Source organism: Camelina sativa, chromosome 3, assembly GCF_030686135.1.
Source record: "Camelina sativa cultivar CO46 ecotype springtype chromosome 3, ASM3068613v1".
Classification (NCBI taxonomy): Eukaryota; Viridiplantae; Streptophyta; class Magnoliopsida; order Brassicales; family Brassicaceae; genus Camelina; species Camelina sativa.
The window spans coordinates 6,234,543-6,248,016 of NC_141882.1; the positions used below are offsets into that span (position 1 = coordinate 6,234,543).

General features: G+C 40.7%; 4 protein-coding genes and 1 long non-coding RNA gene across 6 annotated transcripts; 3 read left to right on the forward strand and 2 right to left on the reverse strand.

The window, feature by feature from the left end:
* Positions 1–236: 236 nt before the first annotated feature.
* LOC104773897 (fruit protein pKIWI502) lies at positions 237–2,624 on the reverse strand. The gene is made up of 5 exons (XM_010498569.3): positions 1,794–2,624; positions 961–1,060; positions 705–800; positions 540–620; positions 237–450 (listed from the first exon to the last, which is right to left on the reverse strand). Exons 1-5 carry the CDS (start codon positions 2,339–2,341, stop codon positions 388–390), a joined length of 888 nt encoding a protein of 295 aa, XP_010496871.1. The 5' UTR covers positions 2,342–2,624; the 3' UTR covers positions 237–387.
* Positions 2,625–2,828: 204 nt separating this feature from the next.
* LOC147946633 (uncharacterized) lies at positions 2,829–6,495 on the reverse strand. The gene is made up of 3 exons (XR_015595261.1): positions 6,221–6,495; positions 5,153–5,940; positions 2,829–5,036 (listed from the first exon to the last, which is right to left on the reverse strand). It is a non-coding gene; the product is annotated as an uncharacterized LOC147946633 (long non-coding RNA).
* LOC104773907 (protein DETOXIFICATION 13-like) lies at positions 3,100–5,355 on the forward strand. 2 transcript variants are annotated; one of them, XM_019243464.2, is made up of 7 exons: positions 3,100–3,354; positions 3,467–4,013; positions 4,095–4,181; positions 4,264–4,320; positions 4,420–4,658; positions 4,786–4,991; positions 5,090–5,355. In XM_019243464.2, exons 2-7 carry the CDS (start codon positions 3,610–3,612, stop codon positions 5,123–5,125), a joined length of 1,029 nt encoding a protein of 342 aa, XP_019099009.2. In that variant the 5' UTR covers positions 3,100–3,354; positions 3,467–3,609; the 3' UTR covers positions 5,126–5,355. The 2 variants fall into 2 exon arrangements, with proteins under 2 accessions (XP_019099009.2, XP_087364633.1); XM_087508507.1 differs by lacking the exon at positions 3,100–3,354 and having other exon boundaries at positions 3,610–4,013; positions 4,420–4,991.
* A 93-nt stretch (positions 6,496–6,588) lies between the features above and the next one.
* On the forward strand, positions 6,589–9,483 carry LOC104773915 (protein DETOXIFICATION 12). Its single transcript, XM_010498588.3, has 7 exons — positions 6,589–7,374; positions 7,492–8,036; positions 8,123–8,209; positions 8,298–8,354; positions 8,454–8,692; positions 8,847–9,052; positions 9,156–9,483. The coding sequence occupies exons 1-7, from the start codon at positions 7,096–7,098 to the stop codon at positions 9,189–9,191; spliced, it is 1,449 nt and encodes a 482-aa protein (XP_010496890.2). The 5' UTR covers positions 6,589–7,095; the 3' UTR covers positions 9,192–9,483.
* Positions 9,484–11,078: 1,595 nt separating this feature from the next.
* LOC147946634 (uncharacterized) lies at positions 11,079–13,179 on the forward strand. Its single transcript, XM_087508508.1, has 9 exons — positions 11,079–11,270; positions 11,370–11,546; positions 11,694–11,756; positions 11,885–11,923; positions 12,035–12,118; positions 12,198–12,224; positions 12,380–12,466; positions 12,732–12,770; positions 12,885–13,179. Exons 1-9 carry the CDS (start codon positions 11,223–11,225, stop codon positions 12,993–12,995), a joined length of 675 nt encoding a protein of 224 aa, XP_087364634.1. The 5' UTR covers positions 11,079–11,222; the 3' UTR covers positions 12,996–13,179.
* The last annotated feature ends 295 nt before the right edge of the window (positions 13,180–13,474 follow it).

Genomic DNA, 13,474 nt, shown 5'->3' on the forward strand with positions numbered 1-13,474 from the left:
ATTACGGATTCAGATTCGGGTCCAATTTTTTGATTTAGTTTGGTTCCGGTTCGGATCTTCAGTTCCGGTTTTTTTTGCCCAGGACTACTACTCTTTTAAGTTTTAAACATGTCTTCTAAGTTCTAACCTAGAATATGTTTGAGCATGTTTATCAATATTTTTACTGAAAGTAGGAGATTATGCACAAAAAGCATGGTCTTAAACGCTGGGTGTGGCCCGTGTGGGTATGAATGTTGTGGTGACAATCAACACAGTAATATTAATCTTTTACGGGATTACAAAAGTCTGTGTGTTTATGAATTAGAGAGGCCTTGAAGAGACTTTGGTATCAAAAAGAATAATGATCTGATGAAACAGTTTAAATTATACGAACAAGAACTATATCTGTCAAAAGTTTTTGAGCAGCTTGTCGTTTGAGACTCCGTCAGCTACCAGCATTGTGGTTATCTCCTGCAATAATACAAATCGAACAACAATAAAGATACATATCTTCTTCTTAAGCATTTAGTAGGTTTTTAGAAACTAAACACAGTGAATACCTCAGCCATTTGTTTCTGTCCGCACAGCACCGCTCCCGTGGCCTTGGGCGCTGAGAGTTGTTTAGCCCTCGCAAAAGCAGCCTACACAACACAACACATGATGTATATATTATTAGTTTGGTCCACCTTGAGTTAAGCATTTAGATTGATGTTTCTCAATCTCACCTGCACGTATCCGGTTTCCCCTTTCCACCCATCATCTGGCTGTGATAATACCGGCACAACTTTGACACCCGATAATTCCCACTCTTTAAACTTTTCCTACAAATCGAGAGTGTATTCCAAGATGAATTTTCTATAGACCAAAATGAGAGCGAGAGATAGGCTCTACGCTTATCATCAAAAGATTTACAATTCAAGTGCACACATTTGTGTCTACTGACATCATGAATTGCAAAACAACTGAGAGAAAGAACCAAACCTGGTACGCCATCCTTTTCAGGTTCCTAGCCCCGTAATATAGTCTTACGTCAGATCTTCTATCAGCGCTAAATCCTGACTCAATTAGTGAGCGGATAGGACTACAAAAATAAGAACAAGAGAGATTGATTACATCACAAGTGAAGATGTTTCCTTAATCCATATCACCATCATTAGACATTGTTGATTCGACCAGGCTTTGGGACAACAAACAAAAACACCTAAAATGCCATGAGTTGATTCAAAACACACATAACCATATCCTCCTTCATTGACTGAAACATCCTTAGGTGTCATAAACCGCTCTAACGCTAACAACAGAACAGATTGATCATGAAAGTCATCAAAACATTGACCTTACATACATGGAACTCCCTATTTCAGTATTAGATCAACATACACAGCAGAAAAAAAGCAACATACACATATCGACATACATGGAACTCCCTATTTCAGTATTAGATCAACACACGCACACAGCAGAAAAAGCAACATAAACAGTCCATGGCACCTCTAATAGGTTGAATTCATACTCTTGCAAATTGCAAGATTTAGCGCATCAACAACGTGATCCCAAACTTCAAAGCCAGCAGGATAAAAAGCAACTGAACTAAGCATCATTGAGGATTCGCCGCAATAATATTTAACTAAACCAAATTCAAGATCCTGAGTCTGAAAGCGTTGTATGTAGTAATAAATGCTCTGGACAGCAACCTTTAAACTAAACCAATACTCAGATCATTGATATAAGCTAAGAAGGAGCAATCAAATTTGAAGTAAAAAAAGACTTCTTTAGCAAATCCAACAGACTATGATAGTGGACAAAGGCCTCACCTAATCCCAGATCCAGTTGCAAAAATCAAAACTGTGGGATACTTCTCCGGAGGATCAATCTGATCGATATTGAAACCATTACCCATGACAGGGCTAAGCTCAACGGTCTCCCCTTTCTTCAACCCGCAGAGAATCTCGGCGGTAGATCCAGCGATGCTTTTGACCAAGAATTCGAAAGCACCACGAGAAGCCGTCAAGGAAGGAGGAGAAGCGATAGCCAGAAAAGAAGGCTTCTCGACATCAGGAACACGGAGCTGGAGATACTGACCGGGTCTCGTGTATGAAGCTACGAGATCCGGGGAGTTTGAAATATCGATAGAGATGTGGAATAGCGATTCAGCGGCCGATTCGATGAGAGAGAGCGGAGCCGGGGTCCAGAGAGTGGCGTCCTGGCGAATAGTGGCGGCGGATACGACGGAGGCGACGCGGTTGTTACGGGATAAGCGGAGATGGCGGGTGAGAGGAAGACGGCGCAGGATAAACATGGGGGAGAGGGAGTGGCTAAAGTGCGCATGGGTGACAGAAGGCACGAAAGGAAGAGTGGACATGGTGGAGAGTTTTTGGGTCTCTTAATATGCGACCGTCAAATTTAGCCGGCGGTAGAAAAGGGCGGCCCGATTGGTTCGGTGGCACGAGGAGTTTTTTTTTTTTTCTGCTGTGCACCTAATTTTTTATTCAGCTCCAATGTTTTTGCCACGTGGGCTCTCCAATGAATATATCAGTTTATCTTCTTTCCGACCACTACTACTGCTAGTACTACATTACTAGTAGTGTACTCTGCTATAAAGACAACAAACAAATGGATGACATGAAGAATCTTCATTTTAATTTGTTATCTTTGGAGAATATTATTAGTACAAGAAACTTTGCCAGCTTCGCATCCATTTCTAAAATTGTATACTTTTACTTTTCTTATAGAACTGATTTTTTCTAAGAAGAACACAAAAATCATGCAATTGTTACGAAATATTTTTCGTCCAGTCAATCTCGCTATGAGTAGGAAGAGCAGGATTTGAGTTAAATGCTCGAACAAGGTTAAAGTCACTAACATATTGATATATTAATGTTAGTAGAAAAATACAAATTCTGAACCACCCCTACAAGGCTACAAAAGTTGGTAAGTCATAAGTGTTATTCAAAAGTTTCTTGCGAATCTACGCTGATGATGACAAACAGTAAACGACAGTAGCAGAAAATGATATTGAAATTAAAAATGCAATATGTATATTAAACAATACGCAGACAGCAAAACACGCCACCCGCCTTTACGCTGTAGCTGTTTACCATGGGAGACGCAGCGAGCACCGCAGAGGATAGTTTGCTACTGCCTCTGCCTGTCGATATAGTTGAGAGAGTGACATGGAGAGATCTACGAGATGGATCATTCATCGAAGAACTCAAGAGGCTTATCTGCTTTGCGGCTCCTATGGCTGCTGTTGTTACCGCTCAGTTCATGTTGCAGATCATCTCAATGATGATGGTGGGTCACCTCGGCAATCTCTCCCTCGCTGGCGCTTCCCTTGCTTCTTCATTCTGCAACGTCACTGGCTTCAGCCTCATCGTCTGTTTTCTCCTCCTCCTTTTTCTAAATTGATACACTCATCTCTCTTACCACAACCATGAAAATTGCTTAGCCTCATCACTTGATTGTTATTTTTGGCCTGTGATGCTAGTTAGGATTGGCATGTGCCCTGGATACTCTCAGCGGTCAAGCTTTTGGAGCTAAGCTATATCGGAAACTAGGTGTTCAGACATACACAGCTATGTTCTGTCTCGCATTAGTGTGTCTCCCTCTCTCTCTCTCATTTGGTTCAACATGGAAAAGCTTCTTGTATTCCTTGGCCAAGACCCTTCAATCGCACATGAGGCAGGAAATTATGCAGCTTGGCTCATCCCAGGACAATTTGCTTACGCCGTTATACAGCCGCTCACTCACTACTTCCAAAACCAGACCTTGATCACACCTCTCCTCATCACCTCTTGTTTTGTGTTATGTCTCCACGTTCCTCTCTGCTGGCTTCTGGTTTATAAGTCAGGACTTGGTAATCTTGGAGGAGCCTTGGCTCTCAGTTTGTCAAACTGGCTCAACGCCATTTTCCTTGGATCTTACATGTGCTACTCCTCTGACTGTTCTGAAACACGCGCTCCACTCTCCATGGAGATATTCGACGGCATCGGAGAATTCTTCAAATATGCTCTTCCTTCTGCGGCTATGCTTTGGTAATTCTCACTATTATCTGTGCCTTTTCACTTCTCAATGCTTCCACACTTTTGTTAAAAACTTTATTTTTTGAGTTGCAGCCTAGAGTGGTGGTCATATGAACTCATAATATTACTCTCTGGTCTCTTACCCAACCCAGAACTGGAGACATCTGTGCTCGCTGTCTGGTACTCCCCCTTGCATCTACATTTAAATTACTTGTGACAATCTTGAACTTGACAAAACTTGATGTTATTCAAACTATGGCAGTCTCCAAACAACTGCGACAATCTATTCGATACATCTTGCAATCGCAGCTGCAGCAAGGTTATAGCACTCTTGTCACCAACTATTAATAGCTTTAAGAGCTGACGATGAATCATATGGTTTCATGTTCATAAGCCGATGTTTTCTTTTCTTGCACAGCACAAGAATCTCAAATGAATTAGGTGCAGGAAACTCTCGAGCAGCACATATCGTGGTCTATGCAGCAATGTTTCTTGCAGTAGTGGAGCCATTGATAGTGAGTACATCTCTGTTGGTCAGCAAGAACGTTTTCGGCCATATTTTCAGCAGTGACAAGGAAACCATCGACTATGTTGCAAAGATGGTTCCATTGGTCTCTATTTCTCTCATACTGGACAGTTTACAAGGGGTTCTTTCAGGTTCCGGACTTGTTCCTATTTCTTTACTCCAACACAAGCTAGTGTCGAATATTATATTCTCTGTTTTCTTCCACAAAATGCAAGACAAGTCCAAGTCTTCATGTCTATCCCTGTGGAGTGTTTACAGGAATTGCAAGGGGATGTGGGTGGCAGCATATAGGGGCTTACATAAACTTTGGAGCTTTCTATCTCTGGGGGATACCAATTGCAATATCGTTAGCTTACTGGGTTCATCTGAAAGGTGTTGGCCTTTGGATCGGCATACAAGCGGGTGCCGTTCTGCAAACTCTTCTGCTGGCTCTTGTCACTGGCTGCACAAACTGGGAAAACCAGGTCCATTTTTTTTTGCCTTTTTTTGCCTTTCTTCATGAATTGTTTCTGTTGTGAAATAAACATATCGATGTTCATTTAGATGCATATTTGAACTCTAGGCCCGTGAATCGAGGATGAGAATGAATGTGGCGTAATATTAGGCGCAGCTAAACAACACTTACCAATTCAGAGCTTCGCATCTAAAGATTAGAGACACGCATGTTCCTCTCCGGTTTTACCATTTTTAGTAGCAGCACAAATCGATGTATGTTACCGTTGGACTAGTCAAAGCCGTAAATAATCGGTCTTCTTTGTAACCAAATCATACTATATGATTTTAGACAGTAATAAGAAGCAGCCCTCAGCAGTCGGTTGTTTCGATGAAGCTTTATTCTGGTTGTTCAGAAATACATTGGACAGACAACGATGCAGTCAGGTGATCTCATTCTGCTGACACCATCTCGCAATCAGACCTGTAACACAGTAGTTGGGAGTCAGGGAAAGATGTGGGAGCTGCTTCCGAGTATTGGGGCTAAAGTTGTCCAACACTGAACTTCTTCTCGATACAAACCCGTTCATAAACCAGCCTGGCAGAAGCAATAAAGGACACCTCCTCAGTTCTTCTGATGGAATAAACATCAGTTCTGATTTCCTACTAAACATGTGGCTTATTGTTGATAGAAGCAAAATTGGATATTTGACGCCCAAACGCATGGACATGATCTTCATTACTTACAACCTTGACCAGAGTCGTTTCTCATATCCATAAATTCACTTCTCAATATATTGGAGTATTATCACATATAATAACTCCTTAGTCAGTGAGTTTGTTGAAAGCATGCCGCTCCACCAGATTTGATCTGGAAAAAAGTTATACCAAGCCTAGTTAGCTGTCATTGCAGTTGTCACATATCTTCCTCTGTTGCAATGATGTAATCACCCGATCATCACCAACAATGTCCACCAAAATCTGAAGAAATCACATATCAAAAATTAGGATTTGCAGCTAGCAGATATCGATTTGCCTATCTGAAGTGTCTAAAATCAATAACCAAATAAACAAATGGCAATGTGTGAGTGTGGTCAGAAAATCTTGAAAGGCATAATTAAAAAAAAAAAAAAAAAAAAAAAAAAAAAAAAAAAAAAAAATCCTCTACACTCGTTCTACTAGTACACACGACCGTAAGCGTCGAGAACAAGACCATTAAAATTACATCCAACAATTTTTACAATCGTGTGCGTTAACTAACCAAGAAATCCAAAAAGCTGACTGAAGAAGGCTTGTCGACATGCGCTTAGCCCTCTACGGGTCTGGGTGAGGGGAAATTGGCGCAGGATAAATATGGGGAGAGAGGGAGTGGCTAAAGTGCGCATGGGTGAGAGAAGGTGATGAAGGAAGAGTGGACATGGTGTTGAGCTATTTCGACCTTACCGTCAAATTTAGCCGACGGTAGAAAAAACCGGTGGTTCCACTTTCGTGGCACGATGAGTTTTTTTTTTTTTTTTTTTCGTTTCTTATAAATTTGCTTATATTTAGACACGTGGACGGTCAAGATTAATAATTACCACGGAGTACTAGTATCTTTGTTTTTGCCCCGACCACTTCTTTGGTCTACTTTGGAGAAGGAACAGCCAGCCATTAGTTTATGTTTCGGAGAAACTTCCAAAACACCTTTACCCAGCCCAAGCAATCAAGCATCGGTGTGGAAATTTTTTCAATACTTCTTTTTTTTTTTGGTCACCATTTTTTTAATACTAGGAAATTAAAACAAGGCAAAAGATTGTGGATGATAAAAAAAAGGGTCAAAAATACAGAATTGTATCAGAAAAAAAAAACGAGATCCATAAAGATATTGAAGACGTGATATACAATACCAAAATAAAATAATATTTCACTTGAGATTTGAGAAGAAACTATCAAACTAAAGCCGAAGAAGAAAAATAAACAAATAATTTATCTCCATTGATTGTGTTTTTGAGGGGAAATCGTGGAACGAGGGAGACATGCAGCAGGCAAATCATAAATATCACTCACCGCCTTCTTGACCCTTTCATCCCCCCCTCCTCACAATTTTTTGCAGTTTCTTTTACATTTCTCTGTCTCTGTTTCTCCGTCGAAGAAGCCATGGGAGACGCAGAGAAGAGCACCACCAAGGAAAGCTTGCTGCTTCCTCCTCCTGTAGAGAGAGTTGAGAACCTGTCATGGAGAGATCTACGAGATGGATCATTCACCGTTGAACTCAGGAGGCTTATCTGTTTCGCCGCTCCTATGGCCGCTTGTGTTATCGTTCAGTTCATGTTACAGATGGTTTCTATGATGATGGTTGGTCACTTAGGCAACCTCGCCCTCGCTAGTGCCTCCCTCGCTTCCTCCTTCTGCAACGTCACTGGCTTCAGCTTCGTTGTCTGTTTTTTTTTTCCTCTCTTCCTTCTTAATTGATTACACTTAATTTGTCTCTCTGTTTAATTTTGGAATGATTTGTTAATTACTTTTCTTTTTTTGCCTGTGGTGTGTTGTTAGATAGGATTGTCATGTGCCTTGGATACTTTGAGCGGTCAAGCTTTTGGAGCTAAGCTATATCGGAAACTAGGTGTTCAGACTTACACAGCCATGTTTTGTCTTGTTTTGGTGTGTATCCCTCTTTCTCTCGTTTGGCTCAACATGGAAAAGCTTCTTGTGTTCCTTGGCCAAGACCCTGCTATTGCACACGAAGCCGGGAGATATGCTGCCTGGCTTATCCCTGGACTCTTTGCTTACTCTGCTCTACAGCCTCTCACTCGCTTCTTTCAAAACCAGAGTTTGATCTCACCTCTCCTCATCACCTCTTGTGTTGTCTTCTGTATCCACGTTCCTTTCTGCTGGCTTTTGGTTTACAAGTCTGGCCTTGGTAATCTTGGAGGAGCCTTGGCTATCAGTTTGTCAAACTGGCTCTATGTCTTTATCCTTCTTTCTTTCATGTTCTTCTCCTCCGCTTGTTCTGAGACACGTGCTCCGCTCTCAATGGAGATATTCGACGGCATTGGAGAGTTCTTTAAATATGCTCTTCCTTCTGCGGCTATGATTTGGTACTTCATCTTTTTCTTTGTTCCTTTACACTTCTTCATGCATGCCTCCACATTGGAAAAATAATGAACTCTTTTGTGTGTTGCAGCCTAGAGTGGTGGTCATATGAACTCATCATATTATTCTCTGGTCTCTTACCCAACCCACAACTGGAGACTTCTGTGCTCTCTGTCTGGTATACTCATCCTCTTGCATCTTTCAATTTCTTCTTGTCACTAATAATGAATTTGCCAAAAACATAATGTTATTCAAACTATGGGCAGTCTCCAAACAGTTTCGACAATGTACTCAATACCACTAGCGATCGCGGCTGCCGCAAGGTTAGAGCTTTAGTCACCATTATGCAGTACATACTTGGTGTTCATGGCAATTATGAATCATATGGTTTCATGTTCATAAGCGGATGGTATTTTGTGCAGTACAAGAATCTCAAATGAGTTAGGTGCTGGAAACTCTCGAGGAGCACAGATCGTTGTCTATGCGGCAATGTCTCTTGCAGTAGTGGAGGCATTGATTGTGAGTACGTCTCTATTAGTCGGCAGGAATCTTTTCGGCCATATTTTCAGCAGTGACAAGGAAACCATCGCCTATGTTGCAAAGATGGCTCCATTGGTCTCTATTTCTCTCATCATGGACGCTCTACAAGGGGTTCTCTCAGGTCCGAGACTTGTTCTTATTTCTTTACTCAAACACAAGTTATTGTCGGATTTTAGTTTCTTCTCCACAACACACTGCAAAAAAGATCCAAGTCTTCATGTCTATTCCTGTTGTGTGTTTTAGTCCTGCATGTGTCAAAGTGTGATGGTTTGCAGGTATTGCAAGGGGATGTGGATGGCAACATATAGGGGCTTACGTGAACTTAGGAGCTTTCTATCTCTGGGGGACACCCATGGCTGCATGCTTAGCCTTCTGGTTTGATCTGAAAGGTGTTGGCCTTTGGATCGGAATCCAATCTGGTGCGGTTCTGCAAACTACTCTTCTCGCTATTGTCACGGGCTGCACAAACTGGGAAAACCAGGTCCTTTCCTAGTTTCTTTTAATCCATCTTCTTTCATGACTTGTTTCTCTTGTGAAATAAACAAACACGTTGATATTGAATTGGATGCATATTTGAACTCTAGGCTAATGCAGCAAGGAAGCGAATGGCTTTGGCCTAAGGTACGTAAGGCGCTAGAGAACAGCACTAACCGAGTCAGAACTTGGCATCTACAGATTATATATAGGGACCATATGTTCCACTTGGATCGGTTGTAAAATTTTGTTAGCATTCAAATTGTTGTATGTTACTTTCAATACTTTGTGAATAGTGGTGGAGCCGCTATGACGTCTTTTTGTAACAAGACTTGCATAAATTTTCGACTGTAATAATAAGAATAGTGGTGGAGCCGCTATAACGTCTTTTTGTAAACTGCAAAATTTTCGACTGTAATAGTAAAATTCACTCATCAATTGTTGTTTCGATTCAAGCTTTTAATTCTGGTAGTTCAGAGATCCCATTCTGGTAATACTACCAGCTTTCAATCAGAACCTTTAAATGGAGAGATCTGTGAATGGATCATTTACGACAGAAGTCAAGAGGCTTATCTGCTGTCCCGGCTGTGGTTACCGCTCACTTCATGCAATGTACTATGCAGGAAAGCATACGTATATATACATCTATTACTATAATTAAATATATATATATATATATATATATATATATATATATATATATAGCGTGAAACATGTTTATGTTGTCATTGTCTCTTATCAATCTTTTAGTCAGTATATGTGGGGACTTTTTTTAATTGACTATGAGTTGATAACAACAGTTGAGCTTGGAAGTGGTTGGGGAAGAAGATAAATCATAAATGACGGACTCCATCAATCAACATCGCTTCTTGGTCTCCCAGCCACAGGTCACTGAAGTTGTTCATTACGATCCCCTCAATCTCAGGGGCGGTCCAATAAAAAAAAAATATTGGTCTGAAGCAATTAAAAAAAAAAGCGGTTATAGTTGTATGAATGAACCATCTCTGTTATCCTCTACGGCTCTACCTGGACACCTGGTGGTGCCACAGCCATTCTCTTCCTTGCTTCACGGGCCTAGAGATCAAATATGTGTCCAATTGAACATTCTTGTGTTCAGAAAAGAAACGAGTCATGGAGAAAAAGGGAACATGAATGAAAAGCCCCCTATACTTTTCAGTCCTGCAAACCATCAAACTACTGTTACCGTTAAGAGAGTGGCAAAAAAAATAGAGTAAAGCCAGGACAAAAAAGACACACAAAACATGAATGAATGAATAATAGTCAGTATTTTATTTGGGACAGTTACTGGGCCATGGGTTCTTAGAAAAGTTGTCTGTAAATATACAACTAATGGGCCACGTCGGCCCATAAAACCTAACCCATACGAGTTATATATATATATATTTTAGCACAAGAGTTGTATTTGCCGCCCCTAAAAGAATCGATCGCGACCTTGAATAATCCTCACTCTCAATCTCTCTCTCTCTCTCTCTCTCTCTCTCTCTCCTTCCTTCCCCGTTCGGTCAGTGATCCAACCAAATCAATCGATCTCTTCGAGTAGTGCTTATCTGATGTTTGATTTGCGTTCTACATTGTAGAACCCTACTTTGATTTTGCTTTCCCAGTTTTGAATTTGATTATTTATCATTAGTTTTTTTTTTTTTTAGGTTTTGATTAATTAGAATGGTGAAGGCGACGGAGAAGCAGGCTGAGGCAGTAACATCGGTATTTTGGGACATAGGGAAGTGTCCCGTTCCCACTGGCTTTGATCCGCGTCTTGTCGGTCCGTGTATTAAACGGTTTTTGAAGAAATTAGGCTACTTTGGTCCTCTCACCATCTCTGCAATCGGCCTACTAACAGAAATCGCTGATGATGTCCTGCGAGCGGTCTCTTCCACTGGAATCGTTCTTCATGCCATGCCACCCCATATGGTTAATATCTATATCCTTGTACATTTCATAGATAAGAGAGGGAAAGAGAGAGAGAGAGAGAGTCTCAAGTCTTTAGTTTCTGAAAACAGGTTCCAATTGCGTACAGACGCTTATCTTTTCTTGGATGGATGATAATCCACCTCCAGCTAATATAATGCTCATATCCGATCCCACAGTCTCTAACTCTTATGACCTGAGTTTCCTAAAGTATCACTGTGGATACAACGTTATTTATCCCTATCGATATGGTCCCTACTCCACTAAGAGCCTCTGGAAAAAATTTCTTCTCGCAGGTGTGTGTGTGTGTGTGTTTTTAATTTGTCCTCTCTCTCTCTCGCGGTACGGTGTGTTGCTTAGAAATAACCGGGTTTTTTTTAAAAAAAAATTCTCAGGGGCACTTGAGGTTGAGGAGGAGGATAAGTGCATTGAAACTGATGAATCTGCTTCCTGGTTTTGCCATGGATATATGCCTTATTGATTTTAGTTGTAATACACCCATCGTTTGTACCACTGGCCAAGGCCTTGAGACTTTCACCACGCATCTCTCTTGCCAAGAACATGCACAGCTGGTAATTAAGCATCCCAGCCAAACCGGATTGTTTCAATACTGCCCTCGTCACTCATCACTTGTCTTCTTAGCTATTTTTTTTTGAGTCACTTGTTTCAGACCGGAAACAATCTTTCTCACTTCTTTTTTTTTTTTTTTTTGCCTCAAGACGTCTACCTTGTTCCCTCCTCGTCCTCGATGTTGGGATGAGGATGAGGAGTGGGATGATGAGGCAAGTTTTTTTTTCTGAGTTCCCTGCTTGAAACCCTCTTACCACTAGTACTAGTTTCTCATCCTCACGTAATTTGACCCTATGCTACCTTTTTTCTACTGCATGATCATTGGTTCTTCCCTCCGCAGCATCCAGACATTTTTGAAACTGCTTATCCTCAACCAAAGGCAAGCCTCTGAGATTTCCCATGTTATCTGCTTGAAAAGCTACGTCCTGTTTTTTTTATTTCTGCCTAATTTATGACCCCCAATGTGCATTTTGGTTTTCTTTTCAAGCAGACGTGGGATTGGCTCCCTGGTCAGCATTTAAACACGTCTGCAACACCAAGAGCGTCTGATTTTTCTTGGATGGATCCCTTTAAGGCAAGCGTTTGAGATTTCTCATTTTCAGTTTTGTTTGTTTGCCTAATTCTGACCCCATTTTTATTTTCTTTTCAAGCAGTCGTGCGATTGGTATCCTCTGCAGAAGGCAAGCGTTTGAGATTTCTAATTTTTAGTTTTGTTTATTTGCCTAAATTTAAAACAACCCCCACCCCAAATGTGATCTGCTTTGAAAACCCTTTCTCACTTCCTAGTTTTGCTTAAGTTTGACCCAATGTGCATTTTTTTCTTTCTTTCAAGCAGAGTGGGGAACAGCCGGGGGAGTTTGCAGCACCAAGTGAGCGTCCCCGTGATTATGCTACTACTTCCATGGTGATGGACCAACCGGAGGCAAGTTTTTAAAAATATCTGAAAACGTTGAGGTTTCTAATGTGTAGAATTCTTGGTTTTTCTGAATGAAAGCTAAAATATTGTAGCAGAAGCGCAAAAAACATTGTAGCGGAAGTGCTTGAAATCCCTTTCTTTGTTTCCTAGTTTTGTTTGTCTGCCTAACTTTGTTCTGAACCCTCTTACCACTAGTAATTTCCCTTCTCACGTAATTTGACCCTATGTTAACTTTTTTCTACTGGATGTTCATTGGTTCTTCCCTCCGCAGCATCCAGACATTTTTGCAACTGCTTATACTCAACCAAAGGCAAGCCTCTGAGATTTCTGTTTTTTACTTTGTTTGCCTAAATTTGACCTAATGTCATCTTTTTCCACTGGATGTTAATATTGGTTCCCTCGGCCGCATTGGTTCCATCCTCAGGATCCACACATGGTTGCAAAAACACCAAGAAGAAGAAGAAGAAGAAGAAGAAGAGGACGACGAGTACATGGCCCATGGTGTTTTTCTTCTTCTTCTCAAAGGCATTTGTGATTTGTGAATGGTATGTTCTACTTCCAGCGGCAAATGTTTGGTTTGGTTAACTTTATATATTTTCAAGTCTCGTCTGTTCTTATCGACTTTAAAAAAAAAACAAAACTGATGAAGTAAAAAACAGTAAAACATTTCTAAAAGTTGTTTAAATAATTTAAATAACAGAGATGCATATTCAAGAGCATTTTTTTGTCAACAGTTTCTTAATTATCGGAAACTGCATCAAACCCACTAACTTTCGATACAAGTAAACAATAATACCTTTCTACTGGCGGGTCATCATGACAACAGAGTTACTTAGCTTGTTCCATCTGTCAGCACATTTCTTGTTAAAAACGCTCTTATGAGTTGCAGCCTTGCATCTAAACTTCAATATCTTGTCACAATCTTGAATCTGCAAAACTAATTTTCATAATGTATTCGATACAACTGGCGATCGTGGCTGCAGAAGGGTTAGAGTCACCATTATGCAGTACACA

Coding starts and splice junctions, on each gene's coding strand:
- LOC104773897 (XM_010498569.3), bottom strand. CDS start 2,341: ATGTCCACTCTTCCTTTCGTGCCTTCTGTCACCCATGCGCACTTTAGC. Junction 1,061..1,793: donor GCAACTGGATCTGGGATTAG/GTGAGGCCTTTG, acceptor TTATTTTTGTAG/TCCTATCCGCTCACTAATTG. Junction 621..704: donor GGGAAACCGGATACGTGCAG/GTGAGATTGAGA, acceptor TGTGTTGTGTAG/GCTGCTTTTGCGAGGGCTAA.
- LOC104773907 (XM_087508507.1), top strand. CDS start 3,610: ATGGAAAAGCTTCTTGTATTCCTTGGCCAAGACCCTTCAATCGCACAT. Junction 4,014..4,094: donor CCTTCTGCGGCTATGCTTTG/GTAATTCTCACT, acceptor TTTGAGTTGCAG/CCTAGAGTGGTGGTCATATG. Junction 4,321..4,419: donor GCAATCGCAGCTGCAGCAAG/GTTATAGCACTC, acceptor TTTCTTGCACAG/CACAAGAATCTCAAATGAAT.
- LOC104773915 (XM_010498588.3), top strand. CDS start 7,096: ATGGGAGACGCAGAGAAGAGCACCACCAAGGAAAGCTTGCTGCTTCCT. Junction 8,037..8,122: donor CCTTCTGCGGCTATGATTTG/GTACTTCATCTT, acceptor TGTGTGTTGCAG/CCTAGAGTGGTGGTCATATG. Junction 9,053..9,155: donor GCACAAACTGGGAAAACCAG/GTCCTTTCCTAG, acceptor TTTGAACTCTAG/GCTAATGCAGCAAGGAAGCG.
- LOC147946634 (XM_087508508.1), top strand. CDS start 11,223: ATGGTCCCTACTCCACTAAGAGCCTCTGGAAAAAATTTCTTCTCGCAG. Junction 11,271..11,369: donor GAAAAAATTTCTTCTCGCAG/GTGTGTGTGTGT, acceptor AAAAATTCTCAG/GGGCACTTGAGGTTGAGGAG. Junction 11,757..11,884: donor ATGAGGAGTGGGATGATGAG/GCAAGTTTTTTT, acceptor TTCCCTCCGCAG/CATCCAGACATTTTTGAAAC.